The 25,282-nt window shown below is 39.3% G+C and overlaps 1 protein-coding gene across 2 annotated transcripts in view; it reads left to right on the plus strand.

Moving 5' to 3' along the window:
- The window catches only part of prkg1b (protein kinase cGMP-dependent 1b), a 165,958-nt gene that overhangs the window by 35,514 nt on the left and 105,162 nt on the right, over positions 1–25,282 (plus strand). For both annotated transcript variants that reach the window (XM_036572204.1, XM_036572203.1), the window contains exon 3: positions 12,212–12,325. In XM_036572204.1, coding sequence (XP_036428097.1) covers positions 12,212–12,325 — 114 coding nt within the window. The remainder of the gene's footprint in view (positions 1–12,211; positions 12,326–25,282) is intronic.

Raw genomic sequence — 25,282 nt, forward strand, 5'->3', positions numbered from 1 at the left:
CTCTAATAGATGGTGCCACTGAAAACAATGTTATGTATTTCCAACAAATTGTCATTAAAGGAATACTAAGTGTTTTTAAAACTTATCTTTGTCAGCGACATCTGCAGCCTATGGTCAGTTACTACAGATAGTAATTTTGATGTCTTTTCTTGTACAGAGAACCAATAGACTCAAAACATACTTTTAAATTGTCATTGAAGTCAATCAAGAATCAAGCTTTATTGGCAAAGTATGTTTGCACGTACAAGAATTTGTCTTTGGTTACACATTGAGCTGGGTATCGTCAACAATACTATACGTATCATGATGTAAACATCATGATACAATGTGATACAATCACAAAACTCACCAGTGGCCGGTTGCACCAGCTCTGTGTAAGTTTAAACGTAGAGTAGTTGTAACGTAAGTGTTTGCTAAGGTCAGGGTTATGCGTTACTAAATCCAAATGCTTTTTAATGTTGAACTTAGTAGTGACTAAATATTTACACCTCCCCCGCAGCAGGTGTAAGTTTTGGGGAAACCATCAGAAACCACATAGAAAGCACCAAAAAGACTAAAAACATGACTTTCTTGGATAAGTAAGATAAAAATTCTAAACACTATGCGCTGTGATTTTACTTACAGCTCTAATCATCGTCTTGGTTCGAACTTGGTTTGAAGCATGAAGCTAAATACCCACAGATCCAGCTCAGTGAGACTCAGCAGCTGCCCGACCAGCTAAACTGAGGCTGCTATTCTGACAGTTAATGTGAAATCGTCATTTAAAAATCTGCATATTCGGTTTTCTCAGGGAAATATTAAAGAATAGACTGTCAGTGGCTATAGATAATTAGTTTCATTGAGTTTAACTTGTACACATCATTCTCTACTAGGCTGGATATTTTTTCCATGGAAAAATTCAGAGCAGGCTGCCTTCACGTTTCCATGGCAGCAAGTTTATAGATTGGTTCTGAATATGTTATCGTCATGTTAAAGCGACATACGCATTAGTTAATTGTTACTAGTTAAGACACGACTTACAGATTGGTTTTACAACCACATTTAGTAAAAGGATAATCTGAAACTAACAAGCATTAACTAAGTGTAAAGTTACGCAAACCTGGTGCAACCCAGTCCTGATGTACAACAGTCATTTTTTCAAACTACAGTAATAATGAATGAATAAATAAATATGGTTGAGGAGAATAATAATGACGTTTTCTATGCTAATACATACTAAGGCAAGTTTTAAAAAGGAGCTGAGAAGCTGGTCAGAGCACAGAGAAGCAAAAGAGCGAACTTCGTACACTGTTATTGATCAAGGCAGAAGAAGCCTGTGAAGCAGTAGTCACTTTTTGGGATTTGGGCAAATGCACATGCGAGAGAGCCTGTGGCTGTAAAATAATCAGTGAACAGCAAACTGGTTTTCAGATCACATACAGCACAGTTACAAAATTCATTTAGTTTCAACAGTGCTACAAACACATAGCCAAACTACTGATGGTTAAGCGCTAACATATCGACCTAATAACTCACTACAACTGCAGTCTAACTCCACAGAACAGGAATGACTGAAACCAGTCCATTTCTCCAATGTGGCTTTTTCATACACCGTTAGAAATAAAGGTTCTGTGCAGGTACACTTTTCATTCGTCAAGGTTCGAACAATGTACCTGTGCCCTCAAAGGTACAACAGTGGTTTTAAGGTCCAATTGTGAACCTTAAATAAGTTTATCCAGGTGAAAAGTATGTATTTGTACCCTTCCCTAACCTCATGTTTTAAAACAGAACAATCAAATAAAAGCCTGGAGACGAGACGGGGTGTGTGGAGTCAATACAACTTAGAAAATGTACAATGAATTATGGTACAGTTATGTTCCCTGACTAAAGGTACTTTGAATAGATGAGATGTACCCTTGGGAGTACCACCCCAGAGACAAGAGGGGTGCTGCCCCAGTGACAGTTTTGTACCTTTTATTTTAGAGTGTAAAAATGCTACTAAACATTTACAAAGTACTGGACGCTGTAAAATGCTCAAGATATGAATATATTATCAGCCATCGCTATATCGATGCACTTATCACCATGGGTTAATCCACGATATATTGCTGTATCGATATGTTGAACACAGCCCTTGTTACACAGTAGCTCACGGTTACACACTAACTGACAATATAGGTTTCACACTGGGTCAGTTACAAAGACATCCATGCCTGAGTTATTACCACACATACACACTGTCACACACTCATGCAGACGTCTTGTAGACATTCACACAAAAATACATTCAAGATTAAGAAAGTCTTTAAAGTGCGGAGTACAATAGCCAGAGAGGAGGGCGCAATACTGAATAAGATAAAATTAGATAAAACATGTGTCAAGAAACTCAACAGTGCTTATATACACCTAGTGTTCATGAGTGTAACTGCGTGAGGAAAGATTATTAGCGTAGTGTTGTGGGCGAAGTCGTCACAGGCTTCTTCCGGATTGGACATGGATACCAGATACATACATACATACATACATACATCATCTAAACCGCTTATCCTTCTGGGTCGCGGTGGATACCAGATAACCTCAGGGAAAATACGTTTTTTTGTTTACTGAGGTGCTCTGATGTTTGAAAGTTGGATAACATTTTATAAGGACCAATGTGGAACTCTTGCTTGAGAAGGATCACTTTGAATATACATGATTTTAAGCAACCTGTCCTAAAAAAGATATCAGGGTATAGAGAAATTCGCACATTGGAATTGAATGGAGTACTTCTGTCATGAGTAGTATCCAAAACTGATAATGTTAAATCTAGCTGGACATTCATCCATATATATCATACCTACATTTATCTTTGGTGAACCGTGAACAGATAATACATTAAGCTGAATTTATGGCCACTTTTGACAGACTTTAATTAACCCCAAAAATTATTTTTTAAAAATTGTTTTCCCTATAGTCATTTTCTGTGTTTCAAAAAGAGTTGAAATGACCACATTTCACAAAAAAATCAATGGACTGTGCTCTCAGACCACTTTAGGGCAATTTGGAATTAGAATATGTGTCAGTGGCCTATATCGAATATGCCTTGGTGGTCACATTTCCCTGCCTTTCATCTTTTTGTCTAAACCAGACAGCTTTCTGAGCCTGTTCAGTGACACAACAAAGCCTGTATTGAACATCCTTTTTTTCTGTGCGACATTAAATTCTGAATTTTAGACTTGTGATGAAAAGAGGTTTTCAAACGACTGCTCCGATGGCAGTACGCTTTTTCTAGCGATTATTCTCTTAATCATACTAAAAGGAAATGTGTCCTGGCCTAGATGCGCAGTCTTGACAGTGTTCCGACTTGCACTACACATGCGGGTTCACGTCCCGTGTTTCTCCCTTAAAGCACTGTCGTTTTACCGCTACACTGATAAAAGCTTCAGAAGTGTGTATGTGGGATTGTGCGCATCCATGCATGTGTGTGTTGAAAGTGAGGCTCATATGGACCCTGCCCGGCGCTCGAGGGAGTTGAAATGGAGTTGGGAGTTCACACAGCGAGTGTGAGAGGTCCTCAATCGACCAGCGCCATTGCTCTCTGAACTTGGCCACTGCGGGCAGCTTTAAAGCTGGAGAACCTGCAGGGGAGTGCTATGGGGGCCACAGAAGGTGCAGCGCCACCACTCGAATACTGTCATACAGTCATAGATAGTGGCTTTCAACCATGTCCATGAACCATGAGGCCACCCTTTCAATGATTTATTTCGAGTCCAAACTGCTTTTTTACTAAGCTGCCAAACAAGTTTTGAATCAGGAAAGAAGCAGAAAACATACTCTACAGAAATTTACACTGACGCCTCGATAACTAAATATGAAATTTAAATGTTCAGTATTTAATGTGTTCACCCTTTACCTTTGCCTTCTTTTTGGAAAACTCGCTTTCAGTTTTTTAAAGAAATCTGCAGGAATATTTTCTGCTTCTTGTAAACCCCTCCGAAGTTCAGCCTTACAAATGGTTGTGTTGTCTGTTTCTCATGATCTAAACAATCCCACTTACACATTTAGACTCATCACGCCATAAAACCTTAACTCACATCTCATGTAGTTTGTTTGTAGTGCATTTTTTTTGGTCTTTGTCCTTTTTGTCTATGTCCTTTTCTCAGTAACTACAACTTAACAGTTACACATCCTTTCAGACCGATAGTGTTCAGTATTGATTATCTGATGGTGCCAGTTTTGGTGCTTGTATGGTTGTTAGGAGTCTTATTTTTTCTGAATCTTTACATTTTTTAAAATTCCAGTTCTCCAGGAATCTTATTTTTTCTTTTGCCTTCCCCTTCATTAAAACAATTCGGCTATCTTATGTCTGACCTCTTCAGGAATCTTTCATTTAGCCATTTTGGAAGCACATTAGAAAGACATTTGCATGGCAGCTAAGGTGTGTGTTGGAAGTTGCTCGTGTGAATGTTAGTGTCTCTTTAAGGGGAAACATAATGTCACTAACAACTTTGGGAACAGCTTTTGTTGAGTGGACACAGCTCTATCTCACTTGTTTTTAAGATGGGAAGGATGGTAGAGTTAAAGTTGCAATAATGCGCACAAAAGTAAAGAGTGGACAAATTAAAGACTGAGTTCCATATTATGCTACTTTTCTGTTAAGTGTGTTTCCTGCATTTTTCTGACATGCTGTAACTTCTGCTTAATGGTTACTTTGACTGGAAAATAAAGATATCAAAGGGTCTCTGACTTGCACACTACAATGTAAACAGTTACGCAGTGAATTACATTTGCATTCGATTTACAGGAAGTTTGATTCTGCACTTCTTACTTTCTACTGGTTTCAGCATCAAGAAATGATAAACTGTGGCAAATTTACCTTTAAGACACACACTTTGCTTTAAATGGATATTAAAGAGAATGACTTTAACCTTGTTCTTTGGAGATGTGCTGGATTAATTTGACTCAATGGAAGAGATTCAGTGAATTTGCTTATGGTTACTGATTGCCATACAGGATATACTTACATATTTGTTTGAACTACCACCTAATTTTTTAACACACCATTTTGGCTGTAATTTAATAGGAAAGATGAAAGACAACACTGAAGAAGGAAGGCGGATTCCGCAGCAGTGCCTTTATGAAGCAATAGTAACACAACATGAACGTAAAAATTCATAATAATATATCAGCGGTTATTGTTATGGTTTTGTTGTAGCAAATGTGGTGTCAATCAAAAGTTTAAAGGAGACATATTTTACTCAAATTTTTTAACTTTGGCATTCACTCTTCTCTGAAGAAGGTCATTTTCTGGGAGTTGATTTTGTATGCTAATGACCACCACTTTTCTGACATTGAAAGTGCGACTGAAATGTTTGTGAGTGCTGTCATTGGCCATATTTCCTAATAATGAGCTGAATACAAAACTAATTTGCTCATATGTTTGTTCACACATTGCCTCATATGATTTCTAGCCTGCTGGAAAAGTGTACAATTAAAAATGTCATTGTACATGTCTTTTGTCTGAATGCATACATATGAGGCTGCCTTGGAGCAGATAGTGGACTGGAGCTGGCTGATAATCATATCTGCATGATAAAAACCTGCCTCTTTTGTGCTCAGTCCTACGCCTCACATCGTCCCGTCAACCCTGCAAGATAAAGCTGTCAGGCGCTGACGGAAATCTAATAAATACGTTAGGCACCAGAGGAGGGTACAAGGTGGTGGGGGTAGGCTCTTTGATTGATCACTCCACTCTGTGCTCTATTACCCCGTCATTTATATACAGGTGTTTAGTTTGCAGTTTGGATGAGAAACGTTCCACTGGGTTGTATTCAGGCTACACGGCAAGGATTGATTAGACCTGAGAGGATTAAGGGGGCCAACAGTGCCGGAGAACCCAACAGTAACCAACTGCGTCCCACAAGATATGCCCACTACAATACAGTCACGCTATAAGACAGGCCCATTACATGACACCTACTTCATGACAAGCACAATTCATGTCACCCTACTTGAGACATGTCTCTACCACCTGGGGGCAAGTCTGTGTTTCTGTTAACTAAATGTAGTTTGTAAGCTCCTGTTGATTTTATGTACAAATCTAATTCCAAAAAAGTTGGGAGACTGTTTAAAATGTAAGTAAATGTAAATGAAACAGAATGCAATGATTTGCAAATCTCATAAACGCATATTTTATTCACAATACAACACAGAACACATATCAGATGTGTTATTTATTTACATTTTACACAGTGTCCCAACATTTTTGGAATTGGGGTTGTAAATAGATTAATCTCAAGGTATATACAGTTTGTAAAGGGATTATATTATAGTAGGGCTGTCAGTGTATCACTATAATTGCAGTTGTATTGTATTGTACTTGTATAGTGCATTTTGTTATACAAGTGAGAAAAATAATCTTTATCAGAATGTCTTTATTATTTTCAACGATTCAACATTGTTTTCACATAAATATGAATAGAAAAATCACGTAATTTCCATAGAGTGAACACAATTTCCTGTTTTCATCACTTAAGTCCAGTGAAAACAACAGCGTGTTCTAGCCAATGAGCATATTATGTAGGGGTAAATGCCCACCTTGAGAACAATATCCATTTACTGTAAAGCTAAACTGTATCTGTGCATAAACTTACACACAGTTAGGGGAAATAAACTGGAAAAGCAGTCAGTTTTGTTTGTATAGCACAACAAAGCGCAACCTTTTATAACATAACCTTTTATCTTTGGTAAGAAGGTGAATTTTGTATCAGTTTGTCATCTAGATTTTACAGAATGTAGAATTTATATGCCAAAGCATTTCTAATCTTTGCTTTTTTAAAAAAAATTTATTGATCAACATTCAATGCTAAAAATATTACACCTCCATCAATTTATATTAATGATTCAACATCATTTTAAATGTAAGTGAATTATCTGCTATCATCACCTTGTCTTCATCAATGTAATGTCGATTTTGCATTTGAGACTTAAACATCGAGCCAGTCTTCTTTTTGAGTCTGTACCTGTTAATCCTTAAAGACGTATGATGTGGTATGAAAAACTTCAGCAAAATCGGACTCTACATCTGTGACTTTTATATGATTATTTCAGGCTTTATAGGGTGACTTGCAGCAGCATAAACACATCATATTTTCAGGCTCATGTGCGAAGTTACACTGCTTAATATTCAGTCAAACTAGCTCATATTACCAACTACAACTGTAATGAAAATGAATCGCAGACTTGCTTGACTGGCAGACGAAGGAAAACAGGTGTATTTAGAAACCACACAGGTTTGCCACAGACTAATTCAAAGTTCATCTGTGGGTTTGGAGAAAGGTAGAAGACAAAACCCTCTGCTCTGCCATGGCATCATTTAAAACTCAGCAGGCACATCTATGGCCAAAATATATCTGGCTAAAAAGAGCTGAAACACGTCTAGCAACGGTTGCCAAGCAGTGATTGGAGGGCTAAGGAAAATGGAACAGTCTTATTGGCTCAGTCCTTGATGTTGGACATCTAGTCGTGCCCCTTTCCTGTGTTACAGCACACGGCTTGTGCCATATCCTGGTTACTGTACTGTTCCACTATGAAGAGTAGCATGCAGTATACAGTGTATACCACGGGGGCAGTCGTGGGCTGGAGGTTAGGGATCCAGTCCTGTGACCAGAAGGTTGCTGGTTTGATCCCCTCGGCTGATGTCTATGACTGAAGTGCCCTTGAGCAAGGCACCTAACCCCCAATTGCTCCCCAGGCACCATGGGTAGGGCTCCAGGCAAGTGTGCTCACTGCCCCCTAGTGTGTGTGTTCACTATGTATGTGTGTGTGGGTGTTTCACTGCACGGATGGGTTAAATGCGGAGGTCTAATTCCATAGTGTGCAAACACAGTTGGCTGATGGTTCTGAATTCATGCTAATGTAGTATAGTAGTGTGCCATTTTGAACACAGCCCCAGATATGTGGAAAGCACCTACCCAGAAAAGTAAAAAGGGCCTAGCCTAGCTAATGACTGCTATATCTAGCATGTAACGCTAATGCTAGCTAGCCACTAAGCCTCCAGTGAATCACTTTGTGTTTTTCTGTTTAAAATCTAACTGAATAAAATGTATAGGACAGTATGTTAAAGGCCCCCCCGACTTCTTATCCTGAAGTTCTAATCGAATACTGCTTTCAGAACCCCAACACAACATGTGTAATAAATTCTCTTGTACAACATAATGTCAGTGCACTGAACACTACTATCCAATGCCCAAACATGGAATCAGCTGACCCAAAAATTTTCCAGAGGAATAAATTGCTTGAAATACTGTCATCCAGATGAATTTTCAGGATTAATTAGACCATAGACATTGAGTAAATGTGCAAAGATCAGGAGAAGAGATAAGGGAAGGACATCTTACCGTGGAAAGCTTCTTCCCCGACGTCACCCTAGTGGATCCTCTGCCAATGTAGCCCGCTCATCCAAATGCAACTTTTACATGGCTTTTAAAGCAGAATCTTCTGCAACTTCTTTAAACTTCGCTGGACGGTGCTTGTGGGAGACCTATGGATAAATCAGTGAGCATCAAATTAACAAAAGCAACAGCAAAGACGGGAACCTCCACTTACTCCCAAGAGCCTCAGCTGTGACGAGAATACACAAGCTGTGTGAACAAGAATGAGACCGAGAGGGTTACAATCATGGAGGAGCTGGAAAAACCGACTGTCTAGGAGTAACATGGAGAAAGAAACTCTCAGAATAATAAGTCCCTCCATTATTTCCTCTCCTGACCAAATGATAGGATGAAATATAATCTCAACACATTTACTGAACGGCTATCATCTAATTAATTCTGAAATGTATTTCTGGATGACTGCATTCCTGGCGTTTGTTTCCCTAGAATTTTTTTGCCAATTCTATCGTTGTAACATACAGCACACAACCAGCTGGGCTTCGGTCTGAGCTACCACAGGTGGTTCGAAGGGTCAAACTAGTAAAATGCATTCAGCTTTCAAACAAATTAGTGGCTTTTAAAGCTTTGACAGCCTCAGTACTCATGAAAACTGCAGAGTTTCATATTTGCATAGAAGATGGTTTAAAGGTGAATTCCACCAACTTTTTTTTTACAGAATTTCTGCATAATTCAGTCATTGAGATGGACATAGTCATTCAGAGTAGTTTAATGTGAAATGAGGCGTTCTAGATAATCGTACTGTCTAAATTATTCACTGTGGTGATGATAGTGACCAGAAGTCTGGCTGATTAAATGAATGAACTATGGTCTGGATAATCATCAATGTCTGGTTGACTGAATGATTAAATTATGTTGAAATTATGTTGGAAAAAAAAAATCAGTGGAATTCACCTTTAAACCGTCTTCCGTGCAGCTTTTCAACTACTCTAGAGAAATTTGCTGCTTCAGAGTTGCTCACAGGGGTGATAATAACAAAGAGATCTACAGCATTTAATGACTTTAAAAGCGGTCTTATAGAAGGTTATTACGTAAAATGACATACAGTGGGACATTTACACCAGTTTTACACCAGTTTTGAAATCAGGTTAAACATAGATTTTTTTAATCTTCTAATGGTGGAGAGGTACATGCAGGTCGATAGAATTATTAATGATCGAATTATGCAGAATTTTTAAAAAATTGGTGGTTCTTTAAGTGTTTGTAACTTTGCTACTGCCAGTTACCATTTTGTTAATATATTTATTTACTTATTTTTAACTGGTTCAGTTAACCTAATGACATTATGGTTTGTCCCAGTTTAATAAAATGTACATAAAGTACATTTGGGTATGATGTGTAGGAGTGTTTTGTTGATGTTCATGTTGGAACAGGAAGGGGGCATCCCCAAACTGTTCCCACAAAGTTGGGAGCACGAAATTGTCCAAAATCTCTTGGTCTGCTGAAGCATTAAGAGTTCCTTTCACTGGAACTAAGGGGCCGAGCCCAACTCCTGAAAAACAACCCCCTCCACCAAACTTTACACTTGGCACAATGATTCGTCACTCCAGAGAACACGTCTCCACTGCTCTAGAGTCCAGTGGCGGCACTTTACACCACTGCATTCAACGCTTTGCATTGCGCTTGGTAATATAAGTCTTGGATGCAGCTTCTTGGCCATGGAAACCCATTCCATGAAGCTCTCTACGCACCGATCTGAAGGCCACATGAAGTTTGGAGGTCTGTAGCGATTGACTCCACTGACAGTTGACTGTGGAATGTTTAGTAGCGAGGAAATTTCATGACTGGACTTGTTGCACAGGTGGCATCCTATCATGGCACCACGCTGGAATTTACTGAGCTCCTGAGAGCGACAAATTCTTTCACAAATGTTTGTAGAAGCAGTCTGCATGCCTAGGTGCTTGGTTTTATACACCTGTGGCAATGGAAGTGATTGGAACACCTGAATTCAATGATTTGGATGGGTGAGTGAAAACATTTGGCAATATAGTGTATCATGTTTGAATTAAATTAAAAAGACAGACAGACAGACAGATTTAATTCTTTTATTTTAAAACTTTATTGACCCAGAAGGAATTTGCAATGTTACAGTAGCAAGACATAAAATTCCACATAAACTTGCATATATTTGAAAATAAAACTGAACTCAGGGAAAAAAGAAACAGTGCACCAAATTCGGTCTTGTATTTAAACATACCACTCAGCAGTACTGAGAGCGGAGAGGGCCAGCGGTGCCGGAGAGCCAGCTTAAGCAGAGAGGCTTTGAGTGGGCCAGTGGATACTAGGTCAGGCTTATTGCAGCCTGTTTGGATTAGCCCTGCTGATAGCATCATGCCAGCAAAATGGGTCTGCTTTTGGCATTCTCTGCCTGTTATATGGCCTTTTTATGGGTCAGCAGATTTAACAGCTATGGTGTGTGGTGTTGTGTGTTGTCCCTGCTGACTGCATCTCAGGCAATAACCTAGCTGATGATTACTGAGAGCCTCCATGGCCATTAAAACCTGGTCCAGGTGGTCAAAACCTGGCTTAAATGTCAGTGCCCAGTTTTTCCTTGCTAGACCAAGCCTACTCAGTGTTGTCTGGTGAAAGGCCTGAAATGAATGAGATAACAATACGCATCATCTTGTGCTTATGCTAGTAAAGCACTGTAATAAATGGTGGCAAGCTAAACATTTAGCAAGTCAACAAGCTAACATTAAAGGGGTTTGTATCATAGAAAAACAAAATTTTCTCTCATTTTTGAGATGTGTTTGATGTAGTATGTAAACATTGTTGAAGTTCATTCCCCAGTCTCTACAGTCCATATGTGGAAATTAAGCTGCAAAACAGCCCTTTTTGATTTCAGTGTGATTTTTGTGATGTCATGAAAACCAGTGTATTTACTTATATCCACATATTCAGCCTATAGGACTTCAGCCCTACCCATACAGGTTTGTGAAACCTATTAGTGGTGTTTCAGGCAGGACTGCTTTACGGAGCAGCCAGTCAGAACAGAGAACGTTCTTAAAGGCACAGTAACAAAAGCAACCTGTTTAATTCTGAAGAGCTGGAAAAAATGCTAATTTTAAAATGAATTGTGACTTCATTTTAACGTTAGCATTTTTGGTATGTTTTTGTTTCATAAGCCCACACTGACATTATAAGCCCACACAAAAGTGAAAAAATACAGGGAAAATTAAGATACAGGCTTTTGAAAAAGTTAAATTCTGTGCTTTGCTATGTTGTCATCTTTGGCACATCAAAGTCATTTTTTCATTAGTCAGGGAAATATAAATCAAGTAGTATTAATCACATCCATCTTTCCATATATTTTTCATCTATGGTTGTGAAGATGCCCTAACTTGGACAAACACATCTGCAGAGACAGTTGAAACAGGGACACAATTAGTTCTTCTCAGTCAAGGTTGTTTTTACATTGTCAGGAACTGAAGATGAACATGTGGTCCTCAAATGATAAAGAAAAAAAAAATCAGTTAGCTAAAATCAGTAGGCACCCCCTCAGCTGATAAATGTTTTAAAAACTATGTAGGCCCGCTCCAGCTGAGTGATCTTCCATTCGGTATCCTATTATATCTGAAATCCCACCTTTTCCAGCAGTGCCCCCCTCCAAACCCCAGAGCTTGCGCTAGTGTCAGCTAGACTAATGAGAGGAGACTTTTATTGGAATGCATTAGCCCAGCGTGGCCCGATTCGAAGAGAACCGCTGGCAGCCAGCAGGCTTCCATTTCCAGCCTGTCATGCTTGCTTTCATGGCTGGTGCGTCAGCAGGCGAGCTGAGGAATGTGTTCTATGATTGCTTTCAGATGGCAAGGTGGAGGTGACCAAGGAAGGCATGAAGCTGTGCACCATGGGACCGGGCAAGGTGTTCGGAGAACTGGCCATCCTCTACAACTGCACCCGAACAGCTACCGTTCAAAGTGAGTGACCATGGCATGTTCAGAATTCTTATTAAGAAGCCATAGAAGTGCAACAGTCTATAGTGCGTGTATGAATTCATCCGCTAGCCACTTATTACAGGTTAGATGCAGCTTGGAAAAGATAAGCATTCACCTTCACAAAGAAGTGTGCAACACACACACACACACACACACACACACACACACACACACACTGGAACCCCCTACAACTTCATGAATACAGTTGGCTCTGTCAAGAATAAGTAACCATGGAAACGCACACATATTCTTTTGCTATTCTTTTACTAATGTAGCTAGGGCAGCGACTCTCAAGAGTAACTAGTAACCGTGGAAACACATGCACACACACACACACACGCACACACACACACGCCCTGGCACTTCTCTGCACAACTCTGCTAGACACATAATGAGATCTATATTGAGGAGGCTCAAATTTCTCAGCACACACCTCTGGGTGACAACTGATTTTATTTCACACACACAAATATTTCAAAAGTGATAACGTTGTTGTTTGCAAAACATCATGAAATATCACGAAAGACTGATAAATCATTTTCCTTCTATTGAGGTCCACGCTTCATCCTCCTAACTGCTGGGCGGCTGTGTTCTCCCTATAAACTTGAAAGGCTGATTTGTATGCAAGTTAGTTAGGAGATCAAATTTGCCTGCATTGTTTAAGTCAATTATTAAAATTCACATTGCAGAACATCTCAGATTCATCCGCTCATTACACCAGACATAAACAGAAGGCACTGTCTGTTTCAGTCAGCTCCTGCTCAAAGTGAATTGTTTGTGTTACATTCCTCTCCTTTTGTGTACTTATCTCAAATCATTTATCCCTGGCACACATGCGGTATTGATTAATGAGCGTGAATACAAGTGCATAAATGCTGAAAGCTTCAGTATTTGCAGTGGTGTTAGGGAGAAGGTGTGGATCTGTCGAGTAAAGACTGGACATTTTCTACACACAATATGTATCACATTTACTTTGTCAAAGGTGATTTCTGATTGTGGTACATGTAGTTTTACATATTCTAGAGGTAATAACAATCACCACGATATGTTAGCTCGTTAGACTTGTTACATCCTAAGGCCTATAATTCAGTTGCAACATGAACTAAAATGCAGTCTGACTCAGTTAAAGGGAATTCCACTGATTTTTCTTTTGGTTGTCTATTTAAATGATTAAGATGTAAACAAAGTCATTCAGAGTGATATGATGTGAAATACTCCATTCGACAGGGTTGTAGTTGTTTACGGCACTGGTGACAGGAATCAGAGGTCTGAAGCGTTTAATACCTAGAAAGTTATCACATTAAATGTTTATGAATACGCTGTCTGATGTCTGGAAATTATTTTATGATAGTTTTGAGACAGAGTTTTGTCCTAAAATGCATTTTTCATTCAAATTCATTCATGGTAGAGAAGTACATGCATAGTATTGTAAGGCAACATAGTCCTAAAAGAAAACATTTTTTCACATTTCTTATTTTATCATCATCAACATTACACATAAACACTCATGTGTAGTTTCGTTGGTGGTTTTGGATAGTAAATTACATGGCAATATTTGCGTTCCTCTGACAACCGCTGACATCTCCTGACATTGCGACCCCTGGCTCCTGTCACCGTCACTGTAAAGAAATCTGGGTCGATAAGTTTCTCTACAGTGAAGGATTTCACATCAAACCACTCTGAATGACTTTGTTTACATCTCAACCACTGAGTGAGGCAGAAAAATCGATGGAATTCCCCTTTAAGGGCTTGAAGATATAACGATTTCATTTAGGCCTGTGCCGTAACTGAATATTTTTATTTTTTTGGGGAGTATTTTTGTTTTGTTCAGTTATCTCTTATTTTTTTTATTTGTATAAAGCATTTAGTTGTTTTGTTGTGTTATCTTTTTTGTTTTATTTGTACGTAAATCTGTTAAAAAAAATTAATCATGACTAATCGCTTTGTGTATTTAATTGGGATTAATTACATTTGTCTTATTTGCTGAAATTTTACCCTAAAGAAGAAGAGAAGAAAAGAGTTTTTCAGCGTAAAAAGCAGTGCATTTTGTTACAGCTATATAACTGGACCAAAAAAGCTTTGTTAGAAAATGTTCATTAGTTTCAGTAATACACTAACATTAATTTCATTGTGTGAATATAGGCTTCACATAAACCTGAACATGAAGTCATGTGGTTTCCCTAAAGAAACACAATTTCCATCGACGACGTCTGGTGAGAGCAACAGTGGCTGCAAGTTTCAACTCCACTGCACTTGTAGCCCTCTTGCTCTCATGACATTGGGCTAAATCTTCTTGATTTCTTTATAGGTCTTCCTACAATGCTAATGATGCTGATATTCCTGGTATTGTTGTTATTAGCGGTGTTTTTCTTACTCTGTGTTCTTCATTGATTAACAAATTGACTACAGAAGTATCTGAAAATAGCTTGTGTGTGTGAACCATCAGTGGAAATTCTTGCTATTTAAAAGCTTTATTTGAACAAGATGCCCACGATTGTAGAGTCATAGCAATAGTGTGCAAGCGGCTGGGATTTAGGCTGGAAATAGGGATGTTTTGACGGGTCAAACTAGGAAAATGCGTTATTAAAATAAAAAAAAAAAAAATTAGTCTGACGATGTCATAAAATAGACAGCATAACATTTATTTTGTTAATACGCAGTGTTGACATTGTGGTGTGATGATGTCACAAAATACACAGCATAACATGATGGGCGTCTTAGTAAGAACTGTTCATACTGGAAGTGATAAGAACCAAACATCTGGAGAGTTTTATGCTTTTACGCTGCCTGATGCTGGACACATTGTTTTATGATAGTTTTATGATAAGCCTTTTGCCCTGAAACGTATTTTTAAAAGCTGTTCATGCAGGGAGTTGTAAGGTCCAAACAGTCCCAAAAGAAAGCATTTTTTTCAGACTTCCACTGTTTTACTATTAGAAACGTTACATATAAAACTCAGAAGATATGTAAGTTGACTGATTATTTTGAATCCTAAATAAAATGGCTGTATTTGTGTTGTAGACAGAATGACAGCTGGTTCCTGTCACTACCATTGTAAAGCAATGTAAGTCAGTAAGTTTCTATTTTATTATTAGTTTTTATTATTGCTAAGTTTTCATTTAATAATAAAAATGGATGTATGTTGTTTGGTTTATATTCAGTTAAGTTTAGGTGGTGACTCTGAACAAGTTTTAGAGAATAACCTCACCATTTGCTTTCAAAAGTTACAATGCACAGTTGGACTGTGATATTAAAATAGTAAATATTTTTAGGCTGTTTATTATTTAACATGAAATTTTACAAAATATAAAAAAACGCGGTGGCACACAGTGTTGCCTCACAGTAAGATGGGCCTGGGTTCTATTCCCCGGCCAGGCAATCAGGCGTCAGGTGTGGAGTTAGGCGTCCAGAGTGTTTCCTTCTTTCCACCCATTGACCACTGGGGTAGGCTTCAGCACCCCTCGCAACCCAGGAGGAAAAGCGGCTTAGGTGATATCATGTATAGTGAATGATGATGAATATACAATTAACTACAAACAATTACATTTTTTCCTCTTTCCTATTTTTATTTTTACATTCTGAAAAAATCTTAATCTGGTCTCCGCTTGTCTCGCAACTCCTGGTCTCGGTCTTGACTTGGACTCGAGGTGTCCTCATCTCGATCTCGACTCGGACTCACCTCTAATGATCTTGTCTACAACACTGGTGATGACACATCGTGATGTTGTCCACTGATACTTCCTGGTGGCTTTGAAAGTGACCACAGGTCTGACAGTTTGTTTATTTGTCAACAAAAGCTAAAGCAGCCATTAGTTACCCATCAGGAGAAACGTTCTGGCAGCAGCTGCTGACCATTGTTTTTCTCATTACGCTCTCTGCTGTTAAAGCAAATGCAAATTCATTATCTCTGTCACTGTTTCTCTTTCTGTCTGCCCATCTCTCTCTCTCTCTGCCTCTCTTTCTCTCTCTTCTCATCTCTATCTCTCTCTCTATCCCTTTCCCCCATCTTTACATTCTCTATCCCCCTTTATTCTCTCTCTATATATCTCTCTCCCCTCCTCTTTTCCATCTTTCTGTCCCTTTCTCCCTATCTTTGTATTCTCTATCCTGCTCTCTCCTTCCTTTTTCCTCTCGCTCTCCTTCTTCTCTTCCAATCTCTTTCTGTCCCTCTCTCTGTTTGTTCCTTCCCCCATGTTAATATTCTGTATTAATCTCTCTTCTTTCTCTTTCTCTCTCTCCCTCATCTTCCCATCTCTTTCAGTCTATCCCTTCCCCCATCTTTCTGTCTCTATCTGTTTTTCCCATCCCTCTGTCTCCTTAATCTCTTCCCCCCTCTATCTTTCCTTTCTCTCTCTTTTCTCGGTCTGTCTCCCACTTTTTTCTGTATTCCCACTCTCCTTTTCTGTCTCTCTTCTCTCTTCTCTCTTTGTTTCCCTTATACTCTCTCTTTCTATCATATACTCTCTCTCTCTCTTTCTCTCTCATTCTCTTTCTCTCTCTCTCTCTCCCTTTCTTTTTTCTCTCTCTATTCCTTCTCTCACATTCTCTCTTTTTCTCATTCTCTCACTTTCAGTGTCTCTCCCATTTTTCTTCTCTTTCTGTCTCTATCCCCCTCTCTCCATCTCTCTACACTCTCCTTTTTCTCTTTGTCTCTCTCCCCCTCTCTTTTTTCCTCTACTCCTTCTCTCCTTCATTCATTCTCTGTCTCCCTCTGTCTCTCTCTCTCTCTCTATGGTAATGTGATGAAACACATTTTATCTCCTGCTTGCACCTATCTGCATTGTTTTTGCGGTTCCATGAGATTCTTGCGTAGCTTTTTCTGTATTTTTTAATTGTCCTTTTCTTCATTTTCAAAAAGTACACAAAACACTGTCAAAACATACACGTGATGTATAAATTCACCCATACTTTCAGCTAATCACAATTCACTAGGGGGCTTAAGTGGAGAGAGTGAGCGTGAGAGAATGGGAGACTGAGAGAGAGAGAGAGAATCGGAGTGAGAGAGAGAGAGAGAGACCCAGCATTATAAAGGCGAGAGAAAAGTGAGAGATAGCTTGTAATGACTTTGTTTTTCAACAGTATAGCATTTTCCAGGTGATCTCCAGGGCGTTTCGCTTTCTATAGCAAGCAGGGCTTTTTTGAAACGCACACAAACAGACACTCTGTGGCGCCCTTTAGATGAGTGCACGATGAGTCATCCACAAAAGAGAAGAGCCCTTATCATCTGAGAGACGCTATCATAACCTATATGAGTGGTAAATAGAGCCTAAACCGAAAGTGTTAATGCTGATGCTATGAACCAGCCAAACTGATTCCATCTAACTTTAAATCAGTTTGCATGCTTTAAGTGTTCTGACACACTCTCAGCAGCTCCCAACAGCAGGTTGCCTAGTCTATTGACAGTACAACATTTACAAACCTCAATGGGCACTTAAACAGCAGATTGATGGTTTATTAGTTCAAGGGCATTCTTTGGATTGAGAGATTGAGACAGTGACTTTCTAAACCCCCCATCCTACCAGCTGGGCAGTAGAAAACATGAGAGTGCTCATTTAGAGAACAGTCAATTACTGAAGGAGAGGTCACATTTATAGTGAAGTGAATGTTTAGAGCAGCAAATGGTTTGGGAAGGGTGTAGGGGTGGGAACAATACCGGTATAAAAGTAAATATTGGTGTGATTTTGTCTCCTGATGTAGATTTCACCATATTGTTGATATGATAATAAGCTTAAGTGATGAACAACAGTCTCAACTTCAAGACCAATTAAACATGAGCTGAAACAGCTTAGATATTAACAACAAAAAGCACACACAAAACTGTTTACATCATTATCATCATCATTATTATTATCATTATTATTATTATTATTATTATTATTATTATTGTTGTTGTTATGAAATCAAGTAATTAGTGGAAAGTGCTATGATATGTATATTGTGTTCTCATTCCTGGTACATAGTGAGTAATTTGTTATAGTGAATTGTTTGGTTGAGAGAGAGAGAGAGAGAGAGAGAGAGAGAGAGAGAGAGAGAAAGAGAGAGAGAGAGAGAGAGCGAGCGAGCATCGCTTTACCCTCTTCATTCTCATTAGAGCAGACTCTCCTATACATACAGTATAGAGAAGACCACTCCAAGCCCCTGTGTGTCCCACCTGTTTCTCTGTTCCCTTTGATTTTCACTCCAATGCTCATTAGAGGCTTTAGCAGCTGAAGTTTAGAGAGACACAGAGAGAGACAGAGAGAGAGAGAGAGAGAGAGAGAGAGAGAAAGGGATGCATTGCCAGTCGCTGCTGCTCGTTCATGTATTAAGTGCTGTGAGTGGCTTGTTGCCATAGAGACCTGTGCATTTTGAAATTCTCAGGGGAGAACACCTCCCCTCCCACCCTCCAGTTCAGGCCATGCCCCTCTATGGTGTAAAGCTACCATGGTAAATATTACTTTGTTAATACCACCTTTTTTCACCGGTGCCTGTCACTCAAAGTAGAAAGCAAGAATTTCTCCGATGCAAGGCAATTTAAGAGGGAACTGAGGATTAATCTGGCAATGGGAGACTGCCTTCCAGCACAACCCTATTATCTGTCCTGGGGTCTGGTTGGATTGTTGGAGTTATGCTTGGCTGGTGCCTCTAAACTGTGACTTTTGTAATACCGCTTGTTTACATTTCCCCCAGCCACAAGCCTTTCCTGCTGTGAAATTGTGATTGTAATATTGAATGACGTATTTGAAATTATTTGTGTTTTCATTTCAATACCTGATAATGGCAGGACTCTCTGAAGCCTGTGCTACTGTTTTGGTTTTTGGTATTGTAGTCCCAGGAGGTGTTGCATGAACCCAGTGGCAGCAGTCTCTTCCTCTTGTCACAGTCTTGCAGGGCCAAATATCATCTCTTAATCAGAATGCATGTCTGGGGACAGCCTGTGAAAGTTTTGCTGCTGGATTGCTGCAAAATCCACTACTAACATGGGTACATTTAAATCTCACCACCAATTTCCTTTAATCTGTGCCCCTTTAACCCACAGAGTACAGTCAATAATACAAGAGATAATATTTATTTTTACCACATGTAATATGTGTCTTCCCATGTAGATGAGTGTAGTAGTGGGCAGAATGACCAAAAATTTGTGGTATACGTAATATTTCTGATAGCTTCAATATCACTGTATAGAGGGAATGCACGTGACTTCACTGCAGTTACACCCAATGAGTGGCAGAAAGTCTCACTGAGTTGCAGCGTTAACGTTCAGTGTGCATGTAAAATGAGACAGAGCTGTTGTGCCATTGACTGTACAAATAGATTCACCAAAAATTCTGAAGCTAAACAAACGAGAAGTAAATGGTTCGCAACTGACCTGGCAATGAAGTGCACGGTGTGTCATCATGCACTCTCACTCTGGTTTCAATGGGGGTGCATTCTTTCTCTGAAAGACCTGCATAGATATATAACATTACTGAGTGGCAGGGTTAGCTATGAACAAAGCTGGGCTGGTTAGCTTATGGTTTTCCAAATAAAATACAAATATTTGTAGAAACCTGTCCACATACAAGCAGAATATACACTGGTGTCCTTGTTACTTTAATTTCATCAAAAAGTCCTGCCTTGAAGTACGTTAAGGCATTGTTAAGGCATTTGTATTTCCCTGGCATCAAAATCAGGTACATATAAATGTCAGGAAACTCAATTCCTGGTCCATGGACCACGGTACTTCAGTGATTTGAATGGATTGAATCCAACCGCCTTTAGTTTAAGCAGTTAATTTCTTGTTTTATTCCTGGTTTCGCTGTTTTCCCTAATAAATGCAGTCATGTTGCAGAATGTTTTGCCTCTCAGTTTGACTGAGGGGGTGTAGTCTGACAGGAAAGTGATGTCAGCGCATACCATATATATATATATACTCTAAACCGAAGGTTAGTGCGGATTGCACTGTTTGTGTTACCTTATCTGCTTGTATTTGTAGCATACTGGTACAACGATTATGACAAACCTCATACCGAAGAAATTCTGCTGCTAGATGAGGGCACCATCATTGAGAAGCACCTTCACAAGGTGTTGCATTGGCTTCAAAATTTCACACTCACACGGTTTGTTCCCACCCACATTTAACCCAGAATTTCTCACGATTGTCCCCAGACATTCTCGTTGTGACTTCACGTGTGGCCCCACGAGACTAGTCACAGCACTGTTGTCCCAGACATGCTGTCTCTCCATTCTGTTCTCTGCTGTTACGCAACATGTCTGACCTTTCAATTTTTTTTTTCCTGTCTGCAGCTAGCTAAACTTTTTCCTCTGATCAGATATTTTCTTTTAATGAGACATTTTGCTTTTCTCCCAGCTTGACTGTCATCAGTATCTCTCAGTATTTTGTTTTACTGTGAGTCAGAAGCACATTTACCAGGCGCTTCTAATGAAACAGACCACCATGCCAGAGGCCTCTTGGGTAATGTGCTTTGATTATCCTGTTTTCTTAGTCTGTCATAGATAAAACTTTTAAATGAGGCTCACTAAAGTTGCTTAAAAGTAGATCCAAACCAGTTACTGTTCATTTAGGATTTTAGAATTCCTGGCTGCTTATCACAAGAAATGTCTACCAAGATCAGTGGACTCATCAGCGTAATGGATGGATCAACCAAGTGGATGGTTTATTTCAGCAGACAGATCAGCCTAAAATCTATAAACTGAGAATAAGCTATATTTATCAAAAATATAACATCACAATACTTAGGGCATTTTCATGATACATTAAATACAGTGAAACATTTAATTTAATATTTGCAAAAAATAGGCCATTGAAGAAGAAACAGAAGGAAGAATCAAATAGTTAGCAAAAATAAATTAATCCAAAGATAATGAAATGATATCCAGTCATCTACTTATTACTATGCAGTTTATGCAGTTAACATACAGAGGTTGTTGTTGTTGCGCCGCCTATAATGGGTCTAAATCATTTTTAGGATACGTGCAGTTGTTCAGTTTTTTACTTGTAGAACTGTCGGTATGCTCAGATATAATCAGAAAAGCACATTGTGTTGTAATATATCATGATATTGATAAAATACCATATTGTCCACCTGTTTTTACAGCCTTTATTTAAAAGATAGTGATTTAGTGATAATATAGTGAAACAATAGTATCGCAATCCATATGCACTTGTAAGCATGATGGAGCCTTATTGCTTATTTTACATTTGTATCATTTTGTTAAAATTTCATGATGATTGGACCAAATCAGAGTAAAGAACATTTTTTTTCTTCTCTTGTAAAGTTACCGTTTTGGAGATACGAGAAAACAAGGTTTGTCACGATACTGTTAATAAGCTGTAATATCCAGCATTTCTTCATGTTCATTTGGCTGGAAACTAGAAAGTATTGCCAAGCTAGTGCGTTGGCAATGTTCTTCAGGACATGGTTGTCCATATTGTGTACCAGAGTTTTTGTTTCATTTGCATGTACTTTAGCATTCTTTGCAAGACTGATCTAAATCTAAAATAGTCTTTCCATGTGACATTCAAAGTATGTGTGTAGTTAATCAGTTTGTGCAGCTTATAAATACGTGCAGTCTTTTCTATTGCATATGTTTTTGAACTAACCTTAAATTAGCATGACTGCACAGATGGAGCCGTTAAATAGATACAAAATGATTAAAAAGAAATCATGTCATGTGGCAACTGGGTCCTCCAGTGGATACATGCACTCAATATATAAAACATTCACCTTTGATTTTAGATTTCAGAATACAGTATGCTTATGTCAAGCAATGTCCTTTTTACCAAGCTACTCAGTAGGGCTAAAAGATGAATCGTTTTTATATGAAAATCACATTAATAACACTGTTGTCTTAAGTTTTACATGGGCAAATCTAACCTAATAACACAGATTGGTGCACTGCATTCCTCCATTCAGCGTTTAAGCTTCAAGCCAGAAAATGTTGATACTTCATGGCCAAAAAAAAAACAGGCCTGGACCGGAGTCACAATATTGGTCTGAAAAACTGCAATTGGATATTTTTGCCAAAAAATTTCAGCCCTACTGAGCAGTCCTTTGGACGAAGCTTGTGATTGTAACCACCTGTTTCCAAAAGAAGTCATAGGTCACAGTGGGTGCATCAGCACTGCCAAACTAAAGCCATCGGGGGTGGGGCATGCAAGACTGCAAGGCTAACACTCTTCCCACAGGCACTGTTTTATTAGCCCCTGTGCAGCTTGAGACCAAAGCAAAGGAGGCTTTGTTGTGTTTGATTAAGGTGAGCTTCTCTTGATCCTGGCACTCCACAATTGCCAGACAGAAAAGAAAACCTTCCTTCCTCCCACCATGGACTCGCATTTTGCAGAATGACACAAGCGTGAATTGACTCTGAAGTCTCTGGCTGGCTGTAAAATGCCTTTTCTTCCTGCTGTCAGAGGAGACAAAAATGTGCCACATAACAGGTGGAGCGCTGTAGAAGGCGTCACGAAGCACAACGCTTTCTTCACCTTTCCTATGTTCATGTGCATTGCAATGCTGAATGATTTACAGCAATGTTAACCAGAGGTGTTACTGTTTTTTACTCCTAAAGAAAGATTCCAGACATATTCACTGTAGGTACCATTGACTAAGTACCTTTTCACCCTTTTCAGCTGAAGTTCAATGCAGACATCAGAGGTGACTGTAGCGCAGGATGACGGTTGTTTCCCTATAAGTCTGTCGCATTTATCTGCTCTAGTAGTTTGCTCCGTGGAGCAGTGAGCTGATTATGCGCAGGTGGCATTTACCCCAGCGCGACAGCTGAACTCTGCAGTCTGTAGACCTTCAGAGGTCTAGTAGCTCTTTTATTGGGTATGTGTAACGGTGCGGGTACTGACTGTGCACAGGTGATTACACCTTCTGTTTTCCGCTGCTCTTCATCAGATGCCGACAGCTGCTACAAGTCTGCTCCCCTGTGATTCCAATATGCCACATGTATTACAATGTACCTATACATAGGACTGTGCATAGTGATCCTCCTTTCGTTTCGCTGGTTAGGTGGCATAAGTTGTCCTGTTTGACATTTCTTGGTGACTCTCAACAGGTTAGACGCTTGTGGAGTTTCAAGCCCATGTGGTGAAGCTCTATTATGCCACCTCTCCACGAGCGGAGAGGCTTTCTTCTCTAGGTAGCACCAGTGTAAACATACCCAGCTGGATCCTGGCTGTGAGGATGTAGATGTGGAAAAACAAAGGAAAGCGGTTCTACCGGGCACGAAGAGGAGCATGGAGGAGTTTAGCATGAGCTACGCAGATGTTTTGAAGAACTCGGTGAAGTGTGAGCCTCGCTGAGCCTCACAAAGACAGGTGCCTCTCTCTGGGATGAGCTCCACATAAGACGTACGATTAGAGAGGAATGTTAACACTTAGGTTTGTGTGCGTTTTACGCCGTGGCATTGCGCTCTTTTGTATTCCTCTCAGAACCCTCGTACACTTACGCATTCCTCAGACGCTACCTGCGTCATGGAGAGAACTCTTCACTAAGCTTGTTCTCATGTTTATTAGCACTGCTAAAATCTTTTATTGCTGTGAGCAGTGCAGTTACATTCTACCAGGTCACATAAATCAAGCAGTTGGGTATTTGGGGAATGCAGACCATGATTACTGTGCACCTGCTGTCACCCTCTCTAATGGTCTGTGTTCCTCGCTTGCATAGAAGGTGGAATTTTCCCTGTCTATTTTGGAGACGGTGTCCGTGAATTAAGTTCCAGCACATTAGCTACAAATGGGCCCATTATCATGCCATGTGTGGTGATGTTACCTCATCATTAGTTAACCGTTTCATCCCGGCACCTGTACATGACAAAAACAAGAATTTGCAAAATGTGATTGCATTTATTTAGACTGGTAAAGAACGATGATCTAACAAAGCTGAAAATGATTTTCAACGTTTTAAACAACACATTCAGAGCTGAAACAATAATGTTGACAATAAAAAAAATGCTGAAAGATATTTCTGTTGTTATTTTTTGTTTACATTATGAAAGTGATGGCCAACCTAGATTGAGTTAACAACTTGAGAAGGGCAGTTACCTTAAAGGGATGTACCTGTACAACATATCGCTGTTGTTGGAAGAAAACCTCGTATCTCCAAAATGGTAACTTTACAGGAGAAGGAAAAAACCTACTTTACTTTTAATGTAAGTCAATGGAGCCAAACCTTTTTCCAAGTCATCTTGGGCTGTTTCTTTTGGTCCATTCATTATGAAACTACACACAATGTAAAGGGCAACAGGTATTTCCAATTTATGTCAAAAACTGAAAAACGAAAAATGGAGATGGAGACGAGGTTTTCTTCCGGCAGCAGCTCAATGCAAGCATGTTACCTTCGACCACTGGAAAAGAAAACATGCTTGTGTCGATTCTGAAGCAGCATGATGCTCAGCAAACAGACTTCCCTGAGGATGTGCAGTTTGCCCTGTAAGTGATTTGTCAGAATGAGCTAATGTTTCCCTTACAAAAATCACTTCATCGCTTTCATCATTATTAATGTTAATCTCTAAAATGTTCAAAGCAATATCAGTTTCTTTTAATTAATTAATTAATATTTAACAGGGGTTTCACAGTACGTGTATTTGGTCCTGAACTGTCAAGATCCAGACGTTACGGTTTGTTTCATGCAGTCGTGCTTAGAATATGCAGTATAATATGAAGATTGATTAACGTAATGCAGAAGCAAGTTTCACAAGCGCAAGTTCCACCCAGAAACCTTAAGCTGTGTGCTTTAGCAGTGGAAGTCCACGGAGGAGGTTTCATCTGCAGCTACTGCCAAATGATTCTGTCTTTTGAGGGTTCATAACTGCAGCTGCGTCGTAACTCCTGATCCCCGATTAGCTGTGAAGCTGAGTTTGAGGTGTTTGAACAGTGAGCGAGAGTTGAGGAAGGCAGTAATGAAGGTATATTAAAAGGAAGAGCATTAAAAAAAACACACAAGCTGAAATTCA

This window comes from Colossoma macropomum, unplaced genomic scaffold (assembly GCF_904425465.1).
Source record: "Colossoma macropomum unplaced genomic scaffold, Colossoma_macropomum, whole genome shotgun sequence".
In the NCBI taxonomy this organism is placed as follows: Eukaryota; Metazoa; Chordata; class Actinopteri; order Characiformes; family Serrasalmidae; genus Colossoma; species Colossoma macropomum.